The sequence below is a fragment of the Zonotrichia albicollis genome, chromosome Z (genome assembly GCF_047830755.1).
Source record: "Zonotrichia albicollis isolate bZonAlb1 chromosome Z, bZonAlb1.hap1, whole genome shotgun sequence".
In the NCBI taxonomy this organism is placed as follows: Eukaryota; Metazoa; Chordata; class Aves; order Passeriformes; family Passerellidae; genus Zonotrichia; species Zonotrichia albicollis.
Window position 1 is genome coordinate 76,056,765 of NC_133860.1, and position 21,283 is coordinate 76,078,047.

At 40.4% G+C, this 21,283-nt stretch overlaps 2 protein-coding genes across 6 annotated transcripts in view; both read right to left on the reverse strand.

Annotated features, from left to right (window-relative positions):
- Positions 1 to 331: 331 nt before the first annotated feature.
- On the reverse strand, positions 332 to 8,093 carry ARL14EPL (ARF like GTPase 14 effector protein like). Its single transcript, XM_074533244.1, has 3 exons — positions 2,578 to 8,093; positions 1,032 to 1,171; positions 332 to 689 (listed from the first exon to the last, which is right to left on the reverse strand). The coding sequence occupies exons 1-3, from the start codon at positions 2,713 to 2,715 to the stop codon at positions 467 to 469; spliced, it is 501 nt and encodes a 166-aa protein (XP_074389345.1). The 5' UTR covers positions 2,716 to 8,093; the 3' UTR covers positions 332 to 466.
- LVRN (laeverin) overlaps positions 8,088 to 21,283 on the reverse strand; it is a 40,775-nt gene continuing 27,579 nt past the window's right edge. The window contains exons 17-21 of one of the 5 annotated variants that reach the window (XR_012578232.1): positions 18,743 to 18,913; positions 17,105 to 17,245; positions 16,130 to 16,205; positions 15,625 to 15,751; positions 15,321 to 15,454 (exon numbers count right to left, since the gene is read on the reverse strand). Coding sequence is in view for 4 of the 5 variants with exons in the window: in XM_074533235.1 (XP_074389336.1) it covers positions 15,308 to 15,454; positions 16,130 to 16,205; positions 17,105 to 17,245; positions 18,743 to 18,913 (535 nt within the window). In the remaining variant the exon portion in view is untranslated. Of the gene's footprint in view, positions 15,752 to 16,129; positions 16,206 to 17,104; positions 17,246 to 18,742; positions 18,914 to 21,283 lie in introns of those variants that run through there. The other 4 variants (XM_074533235.1, XM_005488446.3, XM_074533236.1 and 1 more) reach the window with 4 other exon arrangements.

Genomic DNA, 21,283 nt, shown 5'->3' on the forward strand with positions numbered 1-21,283 from the left:
TGGAAAGTGACCTAGTTTCAAAGAACAATGTTATCTCAAATGCCTCCTGTCTCATCTATACAAGGAACAAATGCATCAGGATGAGAAGGCTCTTGGACAAGCCTACACAAAAGAAAGAGCTGTGTCACACATCTGAGTAATTGAACTAGCAGAGTAATCGGCAAAAAACCCTCATTACAAGTAAAGCAGTTCAGCTTCCCAGGGTAAGAAAATTATCTTCCATAACAGTTCAGATACCTTCAATTTTAGAAAGTCAAGAGTTAGAAAGAATTGACTAGGTGCCTCAGCAAAGCTTACAAGGATGAGGAAGAATGAAATACACACTTTTACTTGATGGGGAATGCTAAAACTTGCTAGGTAGGCAGCAATAAAAAAAGCACAAGCATCTCTGCCAGGTGGTGATTTACTTTAATAAAACATGAATTTAAAAGAAAAATATTCAGGCACAAGACCTAACAGAACATAATCAGTCAGGGACAAAGAATGGCAGCTCGCTGATCACATCCCCAGCTTCAGTCTCAATCGTATCATAAACCCATTTCCTATTGCAGCGACATTCTGGCCCACATTTGTTCGAGTTGCATTTGGGGCAAGGATAGAAGCAACCCAGGCAGTCCATTTCCAGGCAGTCACATAAATCTATGTCATTACAAAGCAGCCTGCCATGTTTGTCATACTTCTTTGTATATCTGTGAATGAGAAGAAAAATTATTTTCAGACAATGCTTCAATGCATTCAGACACTAAATCAAGCACATGTGGGAAACATCTGTACAACAAGTATTTAGTCTTTAACAAACCCACAGCAAAATGAAATACCAGCATTATACCCTAATTGCAACAGCCATTGGTACTAAAAAATTAATGCATGCCATACTATATCAAAATTCCCTTAAAGTCATACAGAAAAATCTTGTTTTCCCAAGAAATCATTTTGAAAAATACAATGCTTATATTAATTTTGTTTAGGTTCACTGAACAGCCTACCAGCCATTTTTTAAAGTAAATCAGGTAATAAATTAGAGGTCTTACTTGGACTCATAAAAAAAATTTTGTTTCATCTGTGACATGCATGCTTTCTTTTTCTGCTGTCTAGTTTCAGGATTGAAGTCAGCTACCTGAGGTCCTGGATTTTGAAAGGCTAAGCATTTTAATTGTTTCTCGAGTTTTTGCTATAAATGAACAACAGAAAGTTTGTAATTAGTACAATTGGAAAACATATTCAAGTGTCCTCACTGACTTCTGAATGACATTAAAAGTAATACTCCTGATATCTTATAAGATCATATTGATTGTTTAAAATGTTTGATTGTCTGACTATTAAACAAGTATTCCTTTTACCGACTGTGGATCCTCACTGGGGATGGAACAATCATAACTCTGAATACATGACATAAAACTCTGTATTCATAACTCTGAATACATGACTCTGGTACAGTGTCATGGAGTTTGCAAGGTGCCATGTGAGAGGCAGAATTATGTGTTTTGCTCTTCATCTAAAATGTAAAAACAAGTACTATAATTATAAGCATCTCAAATGGATTCACCCTTATTTTCATTTTTCCTTCAGATGCCTAGAAACTATCTATGTCCAAACAATCTGAGGGCAAGAAAAATGTCTGAAGGAGCAACTAGTACAGTAAGAAAACATTTGCACAAGCGAAAAGTATGAGAAAAAGAACTCCAACACACAGACAAAAACAAAGAAGCTCAACTGAGCACGGTTTTCTGAGAAATAGGAGGATGCATTTTTCTGCCAATTTTATGGAATTCATATTTACAATTAGTTAAAACTGCTGAATATTTTTGGAAACTAAAATATTATCTCTGTGTATTACCATTCTACACAGTCCACATACATAGACAGATATCTCTAAAGTCACTGCAACATAAGCATCATGTCAAACAATTTCCCTTTGGACAACGACTGTAAGCTTTGACACTTATCATTCATTATGTAAAGCCACAAAAATACATACAAATTTATATTTTTCTTCTGTTATGTAAATGGAGCTGCCTCGCCATCTCTTAGCTTCCCTGGAGGGTGTCATTCCCATCAGAGCTCACAGTGATTTTCCACAAAAAATTGAGCACTTTCACTGTTTCTCAGGGGAAAGCAGTGGCCATTCAGCCCAATCTGCTGATACAGTGATTCAGGAATGTCCATGCACTTGAGTGCATTATTTCCCAAGGTGATAATGCTGTGCATCTTCAGCTGCATTCTCCTGAAAACATACAGAGCAATCTCATGTACCTTATTCAGACATGTCTGCTTTGGATTCTGGGGTAGATTTTTCAGCACCATCACCATTTGTGATCACAAATAATGCAATTTTAAGTTGCAAAAGAAAAATAAGGTATGGTGATATTCCTTCCTCTAAGACTACTCTTCTGTTTCCCTACTTACTTAGAATTGCTCTTAGCCCTTTAAATCACTGCATTACAAACTTGATGCATTTCACTGTTCTTGTTACTGATATTTCCCTCTTGACTCCAGCTCTTTGTTTTTGTAATGACGGAAAAAACTGAAGGCAATTTTAAATATCTTGATAATAAAATAGTCCTGGAGAAGTCATACCACATTTTTGTGTCTTATTGAGCAGTCCTCAGCAGGAGACACATTTTTTTCTGCAGATGTTTCCTGGGAAGAATAGCTTTTCTTGCCGTTTTCTTCCACGAGATCACTCATTTGACCACTCTTGTGAAATAAGCACATATTTGTTAAACATACACAACGGTATAAACAGACTTCTAATTTAACGCTTTAAGGTAAGCAGGTGATATCCACATAAGGCTTTTACACACTCCTAATCAGCAGCAAGTGCAGAGCAGGATGTACCTCAGTGACAAGCTCGATTTTCAGAATGCGTTAAGCAGCACCACGAGCACGTACAGGAGCTGAGCCACCGCAGGCACCCCAGCTCACTGCGCAGGCGCGGAGCTCCGCAGGCGTTTGAGCGGCGCGGGGCTCGAGGGCGCAGTGCCCCCACCCGCCCGCAGGTGGCGCTGCCGCCCCAGCCGCGCGCCCCGCGTCCGTCCCGGCATTCCCTGCGGGCCCGCGGCGCTCTTCCCGGAGACCCCAGGCCAGGGAAGGAACGTAGGGTGCCTGGCTTTTCAATCTCAATCCTCTGGGAAAGACTTTTTAAAAATAAAGTAGAATGTGGACGTTTTAGGTTTAATACGAAAAAGGGCATCACTCACTCTGCTAGCAAGGTACCTACCGAGGTCTGTGGGCTCTGTGAGTCTATCCTACAAATGCCATCCATCGCCTGTCTGCCATCAACATAGCTTCGGCATGGGTATTAGCTACCTCTTCCCAACCTTGTGCGGATACTTAGTTAAAATTTTTTATGCACCACTGCCTCAGACCTATAACCCCAAACACAACCAGAAATAATTTAAGATATCTGGAGTTCCTCCAACCCTTCCCCACATGCTACCCAATCTCCCTCATCACCTCTGAAATGCCGCACAGTGGCCTCTGTCAGTTTACCCTGCACTTCAGGACTGTTGCCCCAACCCTGCCCCAGAGAAGATCTTGATTTCCCACTGCCGAAGGACCAGCACTTCTCTAAGATAAGCAGGAGTCAAAGCCTTAGGTTTCCTCTCTTGCAGCCGCTTCCTGCAGGGCAACAGTCAACGTGAGCACAGGAATCACAAGGGAGTGACTGTATTACTGGGGGCAATGTCTTTTAGAGAGGTGAAACAGCCTTCAGCCAGTTTCAGAGGGGGGTTCCTCTTCTCTTCAGTAACCTGAAGAATGACAGATGTGACACAGTTCACAATGGGAGGCTTGACAAGCAGCTGTTTTAGTTCTGGGACTTGAGTATCATTTTAGGGTTGAAAAAGGAATTCTGTTAGCAGGCAATATTTACTGGATGGGGGAGCCTGCTCTCCTACTGGACATTTGTTAGGGGTCCACAACTGAATAAAGAATGAAGGGCAGCACTTAAAAGAAGGCAAATATTGCTCAAATTGTAGTCCTGGTAATGATTTGCTTCCTACATTTCCTTTTGAGTCCAACCATACATTTAGCATTGTTAAAGCTCCTTATGAGTACGCATGATTGTCATCCATGCCTGTTTTTTCACAGTACACCAGGTTCAGGAGCAGAAAAGCCATCAGCAGCTACCAGTGTAAGCATGGAGAGCTTCCATGTGTCCTGTGGCAGTGTAAAGTTTGTCTGCTTTGACAACTAAGTCCTAACAGTTATCTAGAACCAAACACACAAAATCAGAGACCTCATTTTAAATACTAGCAGAAAAGAACATGCATCTTGTTCCACAGATGTGTTTCAAATGCCCTTGCAAAAATATCCTATGCAGAAAATGTAGCCGACTTCTGCCTCTACATACAAATATTTTAAGTAAATAATGTTGAATTTAAATCTCCAGGAGAGATAAAAAAAATTAATAACAAAGTGAGCAGGACTGAATATCCTCCACAGTGTGTTCTGAGGATAGATGGAAGTGAGGGAGACACAGACACCCACTATGAAGTCTGCAGAACCTAATTATACAAAGGAAAGTATTCTTGGTCCTGAAACAGATTTTTTTTCTTCTACTATTTTTAGTTTGACTGTAGTGATAATCTGGGGGCAATGCATTGAACACTGTTCTCTTCCATAAAAATTTCAACTCTGAGGATAACCACCAATTGCACTCTTCCTCCACCAAAACCTGTGTTCTCCCATGCTTTTTGAATACAGCAAGTACTTTTCTGGAGAGGATCACCCATAGCTGAACATCCCATTGTGGCTACAGTGTATGGCTAAGAACTGGCAATTTCAGCACAGAGCCTCGAAACAGTTGACCAGGCCAAAAACAGAGTACGAGTGGAAGAAAATCAGAGGCTGTGTTATATTTAGAGTCTTATCTGTGACACAGATGTTTCTGCTCAGAGAACAATTTCAGAAGTTGTCGGGATTTGGAAGGAAATGCATTTGTTTATGATTGTCATAAAAGAAATATTTTCCTATATCTGTTTTTTCAAGAATTTAATATTTCTGTTTATGGTCCTGCAGATTACACAGCTACATGTTTCAGCTGGTGTGAAATGTGGTGACCAGCATCCCAGACACTTCAGGCTCTTTGGTCTCAGCAGCCTAAAGCTAGTGTCTCCGCAGGGATTACCAGAGTGAATTCACATTGTTTTCAAGTAGTATTTGTTTGTGCCATTAGAGAGGTTCTGGCTGAGATATGTGAGCATGTTCATCACCTTCACCAGGGCAAGAAGAGATGCTGCCCCTGTGCCTTTAATCCCCCTGTGCACACACAGATTAGACAGACCTACAGTCCCACATTCCTCACAGCCCTAATCCTGCATAGATGTCTGTGAGCTCAGGAACCAGCAGTCAGTTTTGTGGCACATTCGGGTACACATCTTGGAATTCTATAGGACATCTGATGCCAGCCAAATTAATAGGAATAAATTAATCTTTCTCAGATCAACTATGGACTGAACTGTAAAGCTGTGAGAAGACCACTTGTCATCTATTCTGTGCCTTCTCTCACAGCTGTAAATGTGCACATGTGTTCACAGGACAGCCTTAAGGCCAGGTAGGAAACACAGGCCAGATGAAGAAATAGAAATCATCCCTTGTAACTCAGCTGGTTTACCAGAACCCTGACAAACATGGTGACAGTACAATGGCCTATCCTTTAACTGGGGTCTGGAGGAGCAAATACATCCCTCTCCAAGTAAAATAACACAAATCCTCATGAGTTCTCCCTCCCAAACCCAGACATTTTCTGCTGCATCTGGAAGCGAGGGCTCCTGTAGCTGAAGTTAAACAGTTAATTATAATATCATGTGCAATTTCTGGTTGTCATACAATAGGCAAAAGAGATCTGCCAGGTACTTACCTACCTTCTGAAAACCTGTGGTTCTCAAGGGTGTATGTTCAGTTTAGAGCAGACAGCAGGAGAGCAAGGAGGGTCTCCGTAATCTTAAAGTGTACTTCCCAAAGAAAGAAGGGGAATGGCACAGCCTGCATTTACTGCTGCACAATACTTCTGATACTGCTTCCAGTGACATCAGCCCCAGAGAGACTGAAACAGAAGACAAATAATCAAAATAGTGCTCCCCAGAGAAGCAGCCTGAAGACAGTGCCAGGTAACTGTCTTAAAGGACCTCACACTTTCTGTCTCATTAATTATGGCTTTTACATAGTACTGAGCAAAAAGAGTGGAATTAAAGAAATTGGATAAACTGGGACGAGAGTTCTAATTTCTAATTTGCTTCTGTGAACAACAAAGCAAATGTATTTACTAGAGCTTATTTTTTAAGGTAAGTAAAGAAAAATACCTTGTAATTTTGCATTTTTTATTTTTAAAATATTTTAAAGTGATGAATTTTAGGATGGGGATGTAGTAACGAAATATTTTACCATTTTAGATACAATGTTCTTAATTTGAATCACTGTTTCCAGAAGTCAAAAATAAATATGCTCCCCAGTTCCTGAAGTGATGTGCAACCTTGTGATTCAGCTTGCTGTCTTTCAAGTTTATTTGTTGCACTACTGCAGACAACTCAGCCTTCTCCTGATACCTTCAGATGCCAATTTTCAGCATGCTGTAATCACTAATGGCTTTCATTATTCTTCTCTACAACACTGCTAAATCCTAAGCATTTTAAACTATTGTCTTACAAATTCTCCTTTTGTGGCTTAGACAAATAGCTCAACATGTCTTTTTATCTTAATCAGCTGTACCCACACATTCTCTGAGGTAGTTTATAACCCAGATGGAGGCAAGTAAATTTTTAAATTTACCATATTTTTCTTTCCCTCCAAACATTTTTAAACGCAAAATTTGATACATAATTCAAGTAGCAGACCTTAGCTAGGGGATGCAAATGCTGCTACACATGTATTCATGTGTAGCTACATGTATTCATTTTCCTTCACAGAGTGGTTTTGGGGGGTTTTGTTGTGAAAAAATAAACCAGAAATCACTCCAGGGGGAAAAAAAAATCACAGTATCCTGGGTACTTATATAAAAACAAACAAAAACCAAAGAACCTACAACCTGTTTTATTCTCATAATTTTTCTAAGGTTCTTCTTTCTCCATATTCTACTTGATGAAGAAAACAGAATTTAACTCTATCAGTATAAAAATTGTAATTAAACCATCTTATGCTTAATATCTCTTTCCACTTTGCTAATTATACTTATGTACCTGAACTTTTTCTGAATTGGTTGTGCATGAGTTGCATTTGTTTATTATGGCATACATGGTAACATGTAGCTTGCAATCTGCTCAGAAAAACTTCTACTGTGTGCGTGTCAGGCCATAAGGGTGTAAACATAGGAGGATTAAAATCTCAGGTGACATCTAGAGAGATTGATTTCAGAGGTGAAACTCCTATGGGTTCCTCTAGGGACAAGTTTTCTCTGCCATGAGCACGGGACTGTAAATACACCTGGGTAGATACAATACAGATGTTCCTACCTGGGCAGAGGAAGGTGCAGAGGTGTCGCAGACATTTCTTCATAGAAATCCTTTCTTTGGGATTTGTCCATCTTCTGGGAAGCAAAGGGCCCCAGAAGAAGAATGTAAACAATTGTTATCAGCTGCTGTGAAATGTAGCAGGTGCCCCTGTGATTGGCTCATCTTCCTTGTGTACCATTAAAGGCCAATCACAGGAGCAGCTCAGGGACAGATTCCCTGCACACAGAACTTTGTTATTCATTCCTTCTATTCTATTCTTAGCTTAGCAGCTCTCTGCAACTTCTCTTCTTATTCTTTTTAGTATAGTTATAATGTATTATATATCATATATCAATAAATCAAGCCTTCTGATCAAGAAACAAGATTCTCGTCCTTCTCTCACCACAGTGACCGTCTAAGGTCGCTGTAATACAGAGGAGCAGATGTCTTAAATTTCTCTTGAGCTTTCAGGTCAGGCTGATTGCTCCTTGAACCCCCAACACACTCTGCCTGCATGTGCTCAGTAGGACCTACAGCAAGACAAATGGGGCAGCTGAAAAAGAATGTTTTTCAGTGTAATCAATTGATCTGTGATGCTCTTTCCTGTTACAAATATTTCTTCAGATCTCTATTATTTAATTGTTAAAATTTTGACAGAGTGCTATTCCTCCCATTTTATAATTAAATCCCCCCCCCCTCCCTCCTCCTCCTCCTCTCTTTACCCTCATTTTTTCCAAACAACCAGGTTTATCAGGTCTTTCTGCCTCTTCCTGCATGTTCTAATTGGCAAGTCACTGTAAGGATGGGGTGGGGTGGAAGGGGCGGAACAGGCAGGGGGGAAGTACATCAATGTCCATGTGATAAATGAATATGATTCGTGCTAACAATTGCAACTATATTGATATTTTAGAAAATATTTGTTAAAAAGTAGTAGAGGAAAAGGATATGTAATTAGTGTCACAAAACAGATGTTCTCAGATGTTCATGAGAGAATAGAATACTGGATGTAGTTTGAGATAAGTAAAATCTCAAAATGGAATAGGCCTCGGGATAATTAGAGAATCGGCCTTGAAATGGACAAAATTGAAATGATTCCAGGTATCTATGAAATAATAAGGCTTACTTTTGGAATATAAGGCTGGCTTCTATAACACAAGACTTGGGGCGCATGTGTAACCTGTGGGGTTTTTCAAAGCACAGTGACAATGATGAGAAGCCTGGGTCAGAAGCTACCACCAAAAAGCCAAAAGGCCACATTGCAACAACTGGAGCATGGGCTGTGCAGTATAGTGATGTAGATTTTAAGAATCGAAAATAGGAGGAGATTTACAGGAAAATACTGATGAACATGTGTATAAGCTGTGTTTTGACTCCTGTGCTTTTTGTACAGGAGTCAGGGTGAGAAAACCTCCCCTGTACCGTGACTGGTTTTGCATATACTTTATCCAAACCATTGCCAAATTTATTTTTCTACCTGCTTGATTATACTTGATTGTATTTATTTTATATAAAATTGCTGCTCAATTAAAATTGCTGCTAAAATTTTAATTTTTTTGTTTATTAAATTAGACATATAGAACTTCATTCACAACATCTGGGAGATGATTCTAGTGGCCAAGATGCCCAGAAGACAACATGCAAGAATTGTGCGAGGCACAAGGGGAGAGCAAAACCAGCTCCCCTTTTCCAGAGGAAATGTCAGAAAGGAATGATTCGGGACTGAACTGAATCCGCTTCCTTCCTTCCTTCCCACTGGGCTACTCTAGGAGCGGAGGTGAAAGAGCTGGGAATGAAGATGAGCCTGGGAAAAAAGAAGAGTACGGGGATGGTTAATTTTTTGTTTTGTTTCTCATTATCAGAGGCTATTTTAATGGACAACAAATATTAGGCATCTATTTTAATAGCAAAAAAATCAAATTATTTTTCCCAAGTCAAGTCCATTTTGCCCTGTCCTGGTTCCACCTAGACAGTTAATTTTTGCAATAATTGCAGGGTGAGCATGTCCAGGATAGTGATGTTATGGGTGTTATTCTGTACCACCACATCATTGCCAGGGACAGGGGAACTGTAGCCATGAGAACAAAGACATACAGACCTCCTTGCTAGCTCCAAAGAAGATAATTTATTGTAAAGAATAAAGCCTTTCTATACTTGAAACTTAACCAAAACCTAACCAAAATAGGCCCACATTTGCTGGCTGCGGCTGTGGTGGCGTTGTTCACGCGTCGCTTTACCCAGCGAGCTCTCCTGACGCAGTGCCCAAGTTTCTCCATTGGCTCCCGGCCATGCACCAGGAGTGGCTCTTCCCAGAAAGCAGCACAGTCCAGGACACAGCTGTAGGACTTCAGTGTCAATAGTTCAGCGTTGAAGGCAGGGGCAAGAATGACGGAGAGGTCTTTTTTAAAGCTTCCTAAAAGGTGTATTCTACACAGGATCCAGCACCACAAGACGCAGAACACAGCTGTGCAGGGATTTTTATACAGGGAAGGTCTCAGGGGAGGGTACAAAGTTTTAGCCCATGGGGAAAGTGACAGGGAGGAGCATTAGGTGGGGTTCACGCTGCTCAGTGGGTTAACACAGGGGAGGGGAAGAGTTCAAACAGGCCAATGGAATTTCGGGTATCAGGGGATTTCCAGAGCAGGGGGCAGGTACCTCAGAAGGAGGAGGGGCAGAGAACAATCTACAACAAAGGGAAAGTGTTAGGGTAAGATTGACAGCTAGGTGCGAAGGTGCAACTCAGACTAAACCAACAATGCCAGGGGGAAAGAAACAAACCCTTGGGGATGAAAACACACCACAACACTCTCTGTTCACGTGGTGTCCACGTCTCCCAAACTGATCCCTGCCTCGCACAAGAGGTCACTATCATCCTGATGCCTTGATAAGTCTGACCTAGAACAGAGGCTAGACAGAGTTAAAGAATAAAGTAGGCATTTACTAAAAGGCCTCCATGAATACGCTTTGGGTGATACAAGAGCCTGGCCAGGGTTACAGCCAAGATGGACCCAAAATAGTCACAAATAGATGACTAGTCACGAGGTCTCACAGATTTATAAGTTTTGGTCCCTCTGCATAATGGAGCTAATTGTCCAGTTGTAGCCCCAGGTTATGAAGTTACATCCTCCTTGTTTGTCTCTTTTCAATTAACCATTGTTTATACTTTTTGGGCTAGGAGCTTATACCCGTTGTCCCTGGTCTCAAGGTAAAGGATTGTTCTGTCTACCTACTGTATGAAGAGAATCCATGCCAACACTTAACACGAAGCTCAGAGCTACACAGTAAAGCACCACAGAATCTGAAAAATATGAAAGCTAAAACTTAAGGCATCATTTCCTCCCGTTAGAGGCTCGACAAGCCCTTCACCTTTTACCCATAGTTGAACCCTTCCCAGAGTGCGTTCTGGTGAACACAAGTCAACAGAATAGGATTTACCAAAGGTGAAAAAGGTCTTTATTCCATAAGGCTTTTCTTATTTCCCACAGGGAAGGGGGTCTTTTCTGAAGAGGTCCCTTTCAGGCCCAATGGAAGGACAGGTCAGGTATTGTTTCTATGTGAATCTTTGCTTCTTTCTTGTACTGTCAGTCATTAGTATTGTTCCTGTTACTGTTTTTTTCATATCTCATTGCTGTTTGCAGTCATTTGTTCATATCTCAACCTGTAGTACTTGCCTCTTGTGACTCCTCTCCATCAAGCTGCAGAGGGAGGAGGAAGGAGGGAGTGAACAGGCAGCACATGATTTGGAGTCTCAGTGGGAGCACTAAACTGAGGAGTGCTATTCCTTAACTATGACATGATCCTGACCTTAGGCAGTAAGTGATCTCCTGGTCTTTCTCTCAACATATGTGCTTTTTCACATCATATTCTTCCTGCCTCACAATGGGTATCCCACAGCCAGCCAAGGTCAGCCTCTCCCTCTGCCTGCTCAGGTCCTTGTCTCATCCCATCACAAAGAAGGACAGAGAGTGACCCCCCCAAAGACCAGAGCTCACAGCCCCTCTGACGCAGGGAAGGCTTCCACAACTTAAAAACCATAGCAGCAACGGTGGTTTTATTGAAGTAAGATATTGTGAAAGTGAAACTTATCAAATGGTTGTTTAACAATAGGTTCATTCTGTTATTTACTGGGCAGAAGATACAGTAATGATTCAAAGTTACCAATTCACAGTCTTCGTGCGCTAAGATACAAGGTTATGCATGATGTTGCTCACTTACCGATTGCCTTGGATTGAAAGGCTGGTGTCTGCTAGGGAAGGCAGGAGCCTCCCTTGGAATGGAGAATGTAAACCCCATCCCTCCAAATTATTATAATTTTGAAATTAAGGGGCCCTCAGGCGAAGATATGAGGATAGGGATAACAGTTCTTTACTGGTGTGTATAACAAGGCCAACAGAAGAGAGCAGGCAGAGAGCTGAGAGAAGGTTCACGTAGGCTGTCTTATTTATGGGATAAAGGAGTTGGCTCACAGTCTAATTACAAGCGATGGAAAAGGTGAAGGTGAGACTCCTTGTGCCCCCTTTATTCCCCTTTATTATTTGTCATTTATTATGACAAATGAGTCTGCTGTTCCTGTGTTAATCATATTTCCAGTTTCCAAGTTTATGGCATCAATGCTCACCATGCTACTCTTTTCCTGCACGGGCTACCAGAGAACAAATTGGAAGTAGAGAAGTTTTAACTGGTTATGGTCTAGACCTTTGCTTCCTTTGGTGTCTGAACCAAAGTGCCATTACTTTGGCCAAGAGGCTGTGTCTAGACATCACAGCTGGCTCTGGAAGAGCCCTTGCACCTCTGAGCCAGGGGATGCAGAGATGACATCTCTTTTTATCTTTTGTGAGTCACTGCGCAGCAGGAGTGTGGCAAGGTCACATGAACTCAGTTCAATTTTTTGGCATTTTGGCCCACATCCCCTTTCACTACCCTATACTCACTCTTCTGGGACTTCCAGCAACCCTGAAAGAAGCCACAGGCTGCTGCACCCATCTCACCAATGTGTCATCAGTGCAGACAGATGGCGTGGGGTTTGTGCCAGGCCCCACAACCAGCTGCCTTCTCCTCGCATGCCTGGGAGGTTCTTGAGGTGCCAGGAGGGAAAGGGGGCACAGCCACCAGTGGGGAAGCAAGATAACTGTGCCAGGAGGTGCAGAGGAGAAGTTGGCTGGTGCTCCTGAACCTTGGCTTAAGCAGCTCTGAAGTCTCCCTCTCCACTGGGCTTGGTGTGCATTCTTGCCAGCTCACGACTCTGCCCTGTGACACATACATACAGTATGGGCAGCATAAGTGTATCTTTGTGACTTCCAGTATGGGCAGCATAAGTGTAGCTTTGTGACTTCCTCGCTCTCAAGGCAGAGGGCAGGACTTAAAGCAAAAAGCTGGTCTTTTCACATCATATCTACTTTTTTCCCCCCACTCAGGGCCTACTGAATGCATCCTATCTATCAAAGACACACAGCTATTTTTACTGGAAATTGCCCCACATGTGCGCACCTTCACAACTACAGGCCCCATGACGCCTACACAGTCTGCATAAGTAGTATTAAAGCTCATTTTCTGATGTCCTCATATTCATTTCCAATGAAATTTTTCACCCCAATTCTCTCCTCAATAAAGCAGCTTTCTCAACTTTTCCTGGATTCGTCCCATGCACCTCTTCTTCCCCTGCTGTATTTCCCAGTTGTCACTCCAAACCTCTGCACTCAGCTTGTACTCAACAGCAGCAAGAGCTGCCACTGATACATGCCACCAAGTGCAAATGTGTGGATTCTGGAAGTGTTTCAGATCTGCTCCTACTCAGGCAGCTTGCCTAGCAATCACCTTCACCATTCTGCCTTCCATGAAAACTGTGCTGAAATTCTGAAATATATAGATTGTCACTGGGAGGCAGACTTAAGTCAGCAGCCATTATTTGAAAATATCTTCTTATTTTAAATTCTTCTAGTAATCTTTACACATTGGTGGTTCAAATTAAAAGTTTTGTTCAGTAGGATGAAGAAAAAAGTGACAAAAGCATGAAAGACTGGTCAGAAAGGCAGTGTGGTTGCTCATGGTTGGAGAGAAATGGTTTGAACCTGCTGGGCATAGGGTGAAGATATGGGATGTTTCTTGAGCTTTGCTTAACCCGCATGATGAGACATACAGTGACAGTGATTAACTACTGGAAATCACAGAAAATGCTGATGCAAAACAGCTTCAGTACTGGCACAGGTTCCCCAGGAAGGCTGTGGACTTCCCATCCCTGCAGGTGTTTAAGGCCAGGCTGGACAGTGCTTTGAAGAGCCCAGTCTGGTGGAAGGTGTCCCATGCCATGACAGGGGGATTGGAACTACATCATCTTTAAGGTCCCTTAAAAAACATCCTAAAAAGTCCATGATAAAACTCCCGTAATTCACCACAGCCTTGACAATTTCCCCTGCTCTCTCAGTCAAATTGAAGGCTTGCAAGAATACATGCAATTTTCTTTGGTATTACCCTTAACTAGATCAAATGCTAAGAGGTCAATTGTTTCCAGCACAAATTTGTATCATCCATAAGGGTAATTTCCATACAGTAAAGGGCTTCTCATGCACCCTCAAAATAGTTTGAATTTTTCTTTGCAGCCATAGAAAGCAGAGGAAATTCAGTACAGTCATCATGGCAGCATTTTTCCTAAATGTATTTAGAGGGCACCAGTGAAATATCCTTTGTATTAACATGTCTGGAGTTTACTCTTGTCTTTTCATAGATCAGTATTCTGATTTATTTTGTCTCCTGCATTCCCATGTAACAGTGTTTCCTGATCCATAACATGTTAACTGTTCACCAGTACTGTAATTTTGTCACAATACTGTTACCCTACAAATAAATTATTTGCATGCACTGAGGATCCCATGCTTTTTTTTAAGCACAAGTTTATATGGTTTGCCAATTCTAATAGGCTGAATTCTGCCTGTCACCTCCAAAATGCTGTGTAATCAAGGTGACTAACCTTGTATCTACAGCACAGGATTTGGAATCTGCGATTCTGATGGGTCCCTTCTAACTCAGCGTATTCAGTGATTCTGTGATCAGCGAGCACCTCAGTGCAGTTAGAACAGTGATGTTCCAGAACAGTTAGTTTAGACTAGACTTTGCACACTGGTGCCATGGACAAAATGACCCTCAAATGTCACACACATCATCTCCAAGATAAATTTTAGCCAAAGATAATGCAGTTCATACACTCCAAGACCATTCTGGGGCTGAAGCATGCTAAATGGAGATACCTAGCAGGGTCTCTTCAGAAGCATCTCCTAATCAAACACAAATGTAGACACCTTAAGTACAGATCTGCCAAGAAAAAACAAAGTTTGAATGACAAGGCATTAATTTCTTAATTAAAATTACAATTTGAGGATTCTGTAGTCCTTTGCTCCATACAGGTCTGAAGTAATTGTGAAGCTTATGTTTCACAGAACTATTCTAAACTATTGTCCTCTTTGCAATTCAAGAGCATAGAAGTGGAGACAGACAGGTTATAGACCACTGTACAAATGAAACAAAACAGAATATAAACTTTTTCAGTTTCCTTATGCTATTTTGCTGCAAATATGCAGCATACCTTTTATTTGAATATTCAGAAGAAAACCCCCAAAGTATTCAAGACTCTATCTATATGTTAGATTATTAGCAATGCATCCCTAAGACCTCATTCAGGGGGAAATTATTTTAGATATAAGATTCAAATATGCTTATATCCTCTTTTACTAAATCGTTGATTTCTTTGTGAATCATTTTATCCAGACTTTACAGTGGAAAGACAACAACAGCACTCATAAAAATGTGCTTTATGTTTAATTGCAGCATATAATGAATACCAATATGATAGTGAATCACATATAATATACTGGAAAATGTTTTCCAAGTCAATCATCTATGTTCTTCTCTAACCAGTTGGCAATTTTGATTAGCAGTTTTCTCCTTTCAATATTTTCAAGTTTTGCAGATTCCAGTAGCATAGTAATAGTCTCTCTCTCATTCTCTTCCAAAGTAGCATTATAAAAAACCTGCAACTGAAGGAATAAACACGGGCTTAGTTCACACACAGCTTCACTTGCAGCAAGCCACTGTGTGCCTGACAGGTGCTTTGGACAGAACTACACAGAAAAGGGGCAGATGACAGAGACTGAAGAGGGGCTGGGGCAAGGTTACTGATTTACACTAACGTGGGAAAGCTCCTTACATATCAAGAATGTGCCCTTTTGCTGTTCCTCTAAAAATCCTTTCAGATGCAGCCAACTTCACTGGTACTGGTGGTACCACACTGTCTAGGACTAGTTGGGTAGAAGAATCCTCTTGTGCTGCCTGTTCTACAATCACAGAACAAGAAATCTTTCTCATCAGTCTAATAGGCAAAAGACAAGAGAGGAGTGAAGAATAGTAAGTAAATATTTGGGGTAAGAAGTGATTGAACAGTATGAGGAATTAAACAGATGTCAGTATGACAACCCAACAGGCCAGCTGTCCAAATGCTGGTACATTTTTAGTAGATATCACGGCAGAGATTGTCTCTACAGACAGATTTCATAGAGGAAAATGAGACAGTTTTGATAGAATTTGTGGAGATTCTGCTTGAAACATGAAGGTTTGGAAGACAGCAACATTATGGTCAATGATTCCTTTTAAGAACCAAAACTTATATTTACAAACGGGCCATGAAGTTGAGACTAAATGCTTCTCTGGTTTACCTCTTGGATCTGTATATCTGTTTTGACAAATCTTCCCATGGCTTTTAGTACATCATGCAATAATTCATGCCCATATCTGTAAAATTGAGATAAAGACCCTTTAAATGGCACATTAGCAAATATACTAAATTACATCGCATTTGAAAATAGTCATGCTATTTAGTGATTATTTACTATGCTGCAAGTATCAACTAAGTATGCAAACTCAAGTTTGCAACTATGGATTCTTTTCCCTCTTTTAAAGAACTACCATTAATATTCAATTTAGACATTTGAGCTGCATGAAATACATTAATTACCCTTCATTTTCATTTCCTAGAAAGATCTGGTGTTTGTACTTTGGTAATGTGAATTCTTTGCATGAAACAGATAATGTCTCTGAGGCCATACAGCCAAACTGAGCTAAAAAGACTAACCACTAATGTGTCTAACAAGCTGATGTTCCTGTTGCTATCTTGAGGATAGCATACAAAAAAACACTTGCACTATTCTTTTCGTTTGAAAACAAGGGGACAGTTTTCCAGAAAATTTCTCATAAATTTGGAACACAGAAAAGCTCTGTAAGGGAACAAGTTGATATGACTCAAATCTGCTACAACTTGCCTTTTCTAGTGTTACCAATAATTTACATATGAGGATCTTACTTCAGCATTTTATACCCACAATTTACAGTTTATCCTAGAGGATAAACCCACTTCTACAGTCAGGATTCCCAGGAGTACTTAAAAGTACAGAAACAGTCATGAACAGAATAATTTTTAAAGTCTTCTATGTTTGATGAGCTATTCTTTGGCATTAAACCCTGATCAGAGTTGAATCCTCTGAAAACTCTGCTCTGCATACTCAATTGAATCAATCATTACAAATAGCCATCCCTGGAAGGACAATCTGCACCTGAATTTCATAGCTCAAACAAAAGAGACGAAGAAGCCAAAGAGCCACAGAAATTAAAGGAAACCAAAATTTGTTGCTTACCCTTGACTTAAAAGTGGCCAATTTTCCGTAACAAATTCCCAGGCTATATGGTGCCCAATATCCTTAGTCGCTACATGTGAGATGATGACTGAAGTACAATTGGAAGAAAATAATGTGTCACTGAGTCCATATTGCAAGTATCTGTTAGAAAAGCAGGAAAGAAGTGAACCTTTCACTTGTGTTTTAAAATGGAAATATACAGTATTGCAATCTGGAAATGAAATCCAGTTCACAAAAAATCCTATCTCAAATAATATCAGCATGTGGAAAGTTATACCAAAGTTGGTGTCACTCTGAGCTGTATATTCAGCTCAGGTTCTGTCCTTAACATTTGTTCTTGCACACAGACTCTTCACTTAGTAAAGTGAGGGTGTAGAATATCAAATAGATGTGTTTCTTATCTTGGCACCAGAAAGACAAGTGCTCCTACCAGTTGGAAAGGCAGACTGCTCTTCACCTTCAGGCAATTCACCTCATTGTGACTCAGATGGAGCCTATAGAGTATGCCAGGGAGACACTTTTACACAAAAACAACATGTTTGTAGGTTCCCCTACAATGAGACTCAATTAGAAAATTTTTATTAGGACTAAGGCAGGATTTCAGAAGTGTCTTCTAATGATGTCAGTGGCAGTGAATGCCTAAATATCTTGAAAAGTAATTGTTCTCTGTCTTGCCTCGGTGTTTTACTTTGCATGCTCCTACTTCCAAATGAACCCTTGTAGAGTTATTTTCTCATAGTGTGTTGCAGGCAGCTGCTTTATGGGTAGAGTTGGTTTCTCCCCTTTTGCAGGCCCTATGTTTAACATAGTGGACATAATTGTGAGGGCCAGGGAAAGCCCATCTTAACATTCTTCACCCCAAAACACTCCCTGGGTGGCATTTCAAAAACAGATTGGTTTGTCAGCTACTGGAGTACATGGAGGAAGAGGCTCATAACAACTTCCTGATTTATCAGGGAATGGTGATAGCCTGTTCCAAGAAGAAGGCCATAGGATCATAGGTCAAGGGGGAAATTAGTATAGGTGGTTGGGCATCTCTTTGCAACATTTCTTTTCTTATTCTCTTATTCATATTTCTTATCTTATTATCTTAGTCATATTTTTCTGTCTTCCCAAATGACCACCACACTGGAAGGACTAAAGCATTACTTCTACACCTTTAGATCCATGGAGCTCATGTGAATGTTTGGATGATAATTCTTTAGACCATCACTGCCAAAATTCCACCCCTTAACAAGTGCTTTAGCTACTACAAGTATGACTGATTAGAGAATTCAACATCATTTTACTGACAAAGATAAAATGCCAGTAAAAGAAAATAAACGCAACATTCCAAACTATGTTCTGGAAACTTCTGAACAAGATTCTTCGATATATGTCCTAACTTTTTGGTTGGTCCACATGGAGTCAGGACTCAAGACCTGATGGCCCGCATTTTGTATTTGCAGAAGGATTGTTTATTGCTGTTTGTCCCATTTTTCGTACTTGCTCCTAACAAAACTCTATAAAACTTTACCAGTGGTTGACAAGACACATGCTTCTGTGGCAAGCAAACCTCTACCAGCTTTGCACAGTAAAGTATTTTTGTTCTTGTTATTTACTTGTACATACACAAAGATATACTTTGATCAAGGTCACCTGTAAAGTAACCATGGCTCTTTGGCACAGCTCATGGCATAGAGCAGGATATCTTCATCTTCTTCAACAGAGTCAGTATGGTTGTACATCTCCCATGCAAAATTCCATTCTTTATCACTTCCCACTGCAACACCATAGCAGCAGACTGTTCTTCTAATTAGAAACGGGATTCTGCAAGGTAAAATATTTAAAGGTACTCTACTGTTGTAGGGACAAATCCTGTTATAAATGCGTAACTGAAACCAAATGTTTATTTACAGCTGAAAGATACACAGCAATGCAAATATAAAATATCAGTGTAAATAAAGATAGGAAATCTGTTTGCTTTATTTATGATTTAAACATTTTAAAAGCATGCAGTTTAAAGGAAACAAAAAACTCCAATATTTTTAGAGCAATTGGACCAGAGTATTTTGTGTACATACAGGGTCAATGCCATTGTTCCCCATCACAGCCTAGAAAATGGATCACACCATTAAAGAGTGCACTAATGCATATATGCATCATCCCAGACAAGCCTATTCTAAGTTCCTTCAGTGAATGCACCCAGTAGGAAAAGACATTTGCAGCACAGAAGGAAACAGAAGGGGCATTTTTCCATGCAACAGGCAGCCTCCTATTACTCCCTCCCCAGGGAAGAGTCCTCAACAGGGCAATGAATTTCATAACAGAAACTAAATGTAAACATTACCAGTGTAATGCTCCATATGCAAAGGCTGATCATGAAATTTGTCCTGTAGCAATGATGTGTCCCTAGTATTAAGACATTGTAAACACTTTTCATATGAAAGCAGTATTCTACTATGCAGGCTATCTGAAAACAGTTTCAGCTAATGGTATTTTGGACTCATGCCCCTATAGCAGAATGGGTCCCATTGCTATAAGCAAAACATTTGACTTCCCTATGTCAGTCTGTTAGTCTGCTTATTATTACATTAAGCCAAGATTGTAAATCAAGGTGTAAAAAATGCCCTCCCTTTGATCAGGGGATACCCTTAGAAAAACAGGTAAGTTTCTGGTCAGAAAAGCCATTCTTCAGGCCTATGTGGAAACAGCAAATTCAAATTTAAATACTTTGAGAAAAATTCCTGAGTTTCAGCAGATTATCCTAGAGGAAATGAGGATGATTCCAACAGAGTGAGTCAGGAGGAAGGATATATGACATCAATCTGTACAGTACAAGGTAGAGAAAAGGAAGTTATAAGTTTTGGAAAAAAGGACTAGTAGGAAAGAGCAAAAGATTTGGGTGCTTTACATGACAGACATTGCTTGTTAGTGAAAAAGCAAGATGGAGGGATTTTGGTAATTCTGTTGCAGATGTGGGGATTTCATTGTCATACTAACAGAGAGCATAGGCATGTTCTATATATACTTCAAAAAATAGTTTGGATTCATTTACCTAGCTATTTGCTGGGACATAAGGGATTTACCACTAAGAATGACATGTAGAGTAGTCCTGTCAGTCTAAAGTATTGCTCTGTGAGGAATCCTTCTCTAACTGATCTGAGTTACAGGGTTTAGTAATTTGTTTCATAATCTTTTCATAATGTTGCAGTAAGAGGTCATAGTAAGGTAACAACAGGGTAAAGCTATTTTGGCCAAAGTACAGCTATTTATTTTGCTACTGAAGCTGCTCCAGTAGTTGCAAGAAAATGTTCATAAATAAGTGTAAAGTTGTATGTGAGTAGACAAGTTCTGTGTATCATTTGGCTGCAACTCTGATGTACAACATTTGAAGCAGGCTGGATTGCCTACTATGGGGCAGTGGTTTGCTGGCTGGTGACATCTGTGGGGGCCCTGAAGTGGTTTATGTTGTGTAGCTCCCAGAGGATGTCCAGTATGGTCCAAAAAGGGACTTTGGAGCTTGAGGTTATATTAAGTGAGGGGTGTGACTTATTAATCTTGAATAAGCTATGTGATTTGACATTGCTGAATAAACTCATCTTTCCTGGCTGTGTGATTTGACATTAATCGCCTGCCAGGATCCCTCATTTCTGGATGTTGGGGAAGATGCAAAGGGCTGCTGGAAAGCAGGGCAGGTTATTTTACATTGTGTTTTGGGAATCAATCCAGAAATAACCTGGCGATTTCTTAACTTTTGAGAGTAGTAGCAGTATATGTGAACCTTTAGTAAAAAAGTAAAATGGACTGAAATACTGTCCCTCCCCAAGGCTAGTTTCCTTCTTTCAAAAGACAAGCCACTAACAGCATCTAAGAGAATACATTAATTTAGCAAGCTTCACTACACTCCTATAATGAAAAAAAGAGTAAAACTGAGAAACTGGCTGGGATTTACAGCTCTAGCTATTTCCATGAAACAGATAAAAATGCACTGTATTAAGTCCAGTTATGCTCTGCTCAGAACAATTTGGAAATGTTCAGCTGAAAGTTGATCACCCAATCTGAAGCAGAGATGCATTACTTCATTCCACATGTGTCAGAATCCTTCTGGGTTCCACCTGTGGCAAAACAGCTGCTGTGAATTTGCTCTCAGCATGGAGAACATAAGAGCATCTAAAGGGATTTGTCTGTGAAATATGG

Coding starts and splice junctions, on each gene's coding strand:
- ARL14EPL (XM_074533244.1), bottom strand. CDS start 2,715: ATGTGCTTATTTCACAAGAGTGGTCAAATGAGTGATCTCGTGGAAGAA. Junction 1,172..2,577: donor CAATAAGACACAAAAATGTG/GTATGACTTCTC, acceptor GTTCATTTATAG/CAAAAACTCGAGAAACAATT. Junction 690..1,031: donor AATTTTTTTTATGAGTCCAA/GTAAGACCTCTA, acceptor TCTCATTCACAG/ATATACAAAGAAGTATGACA.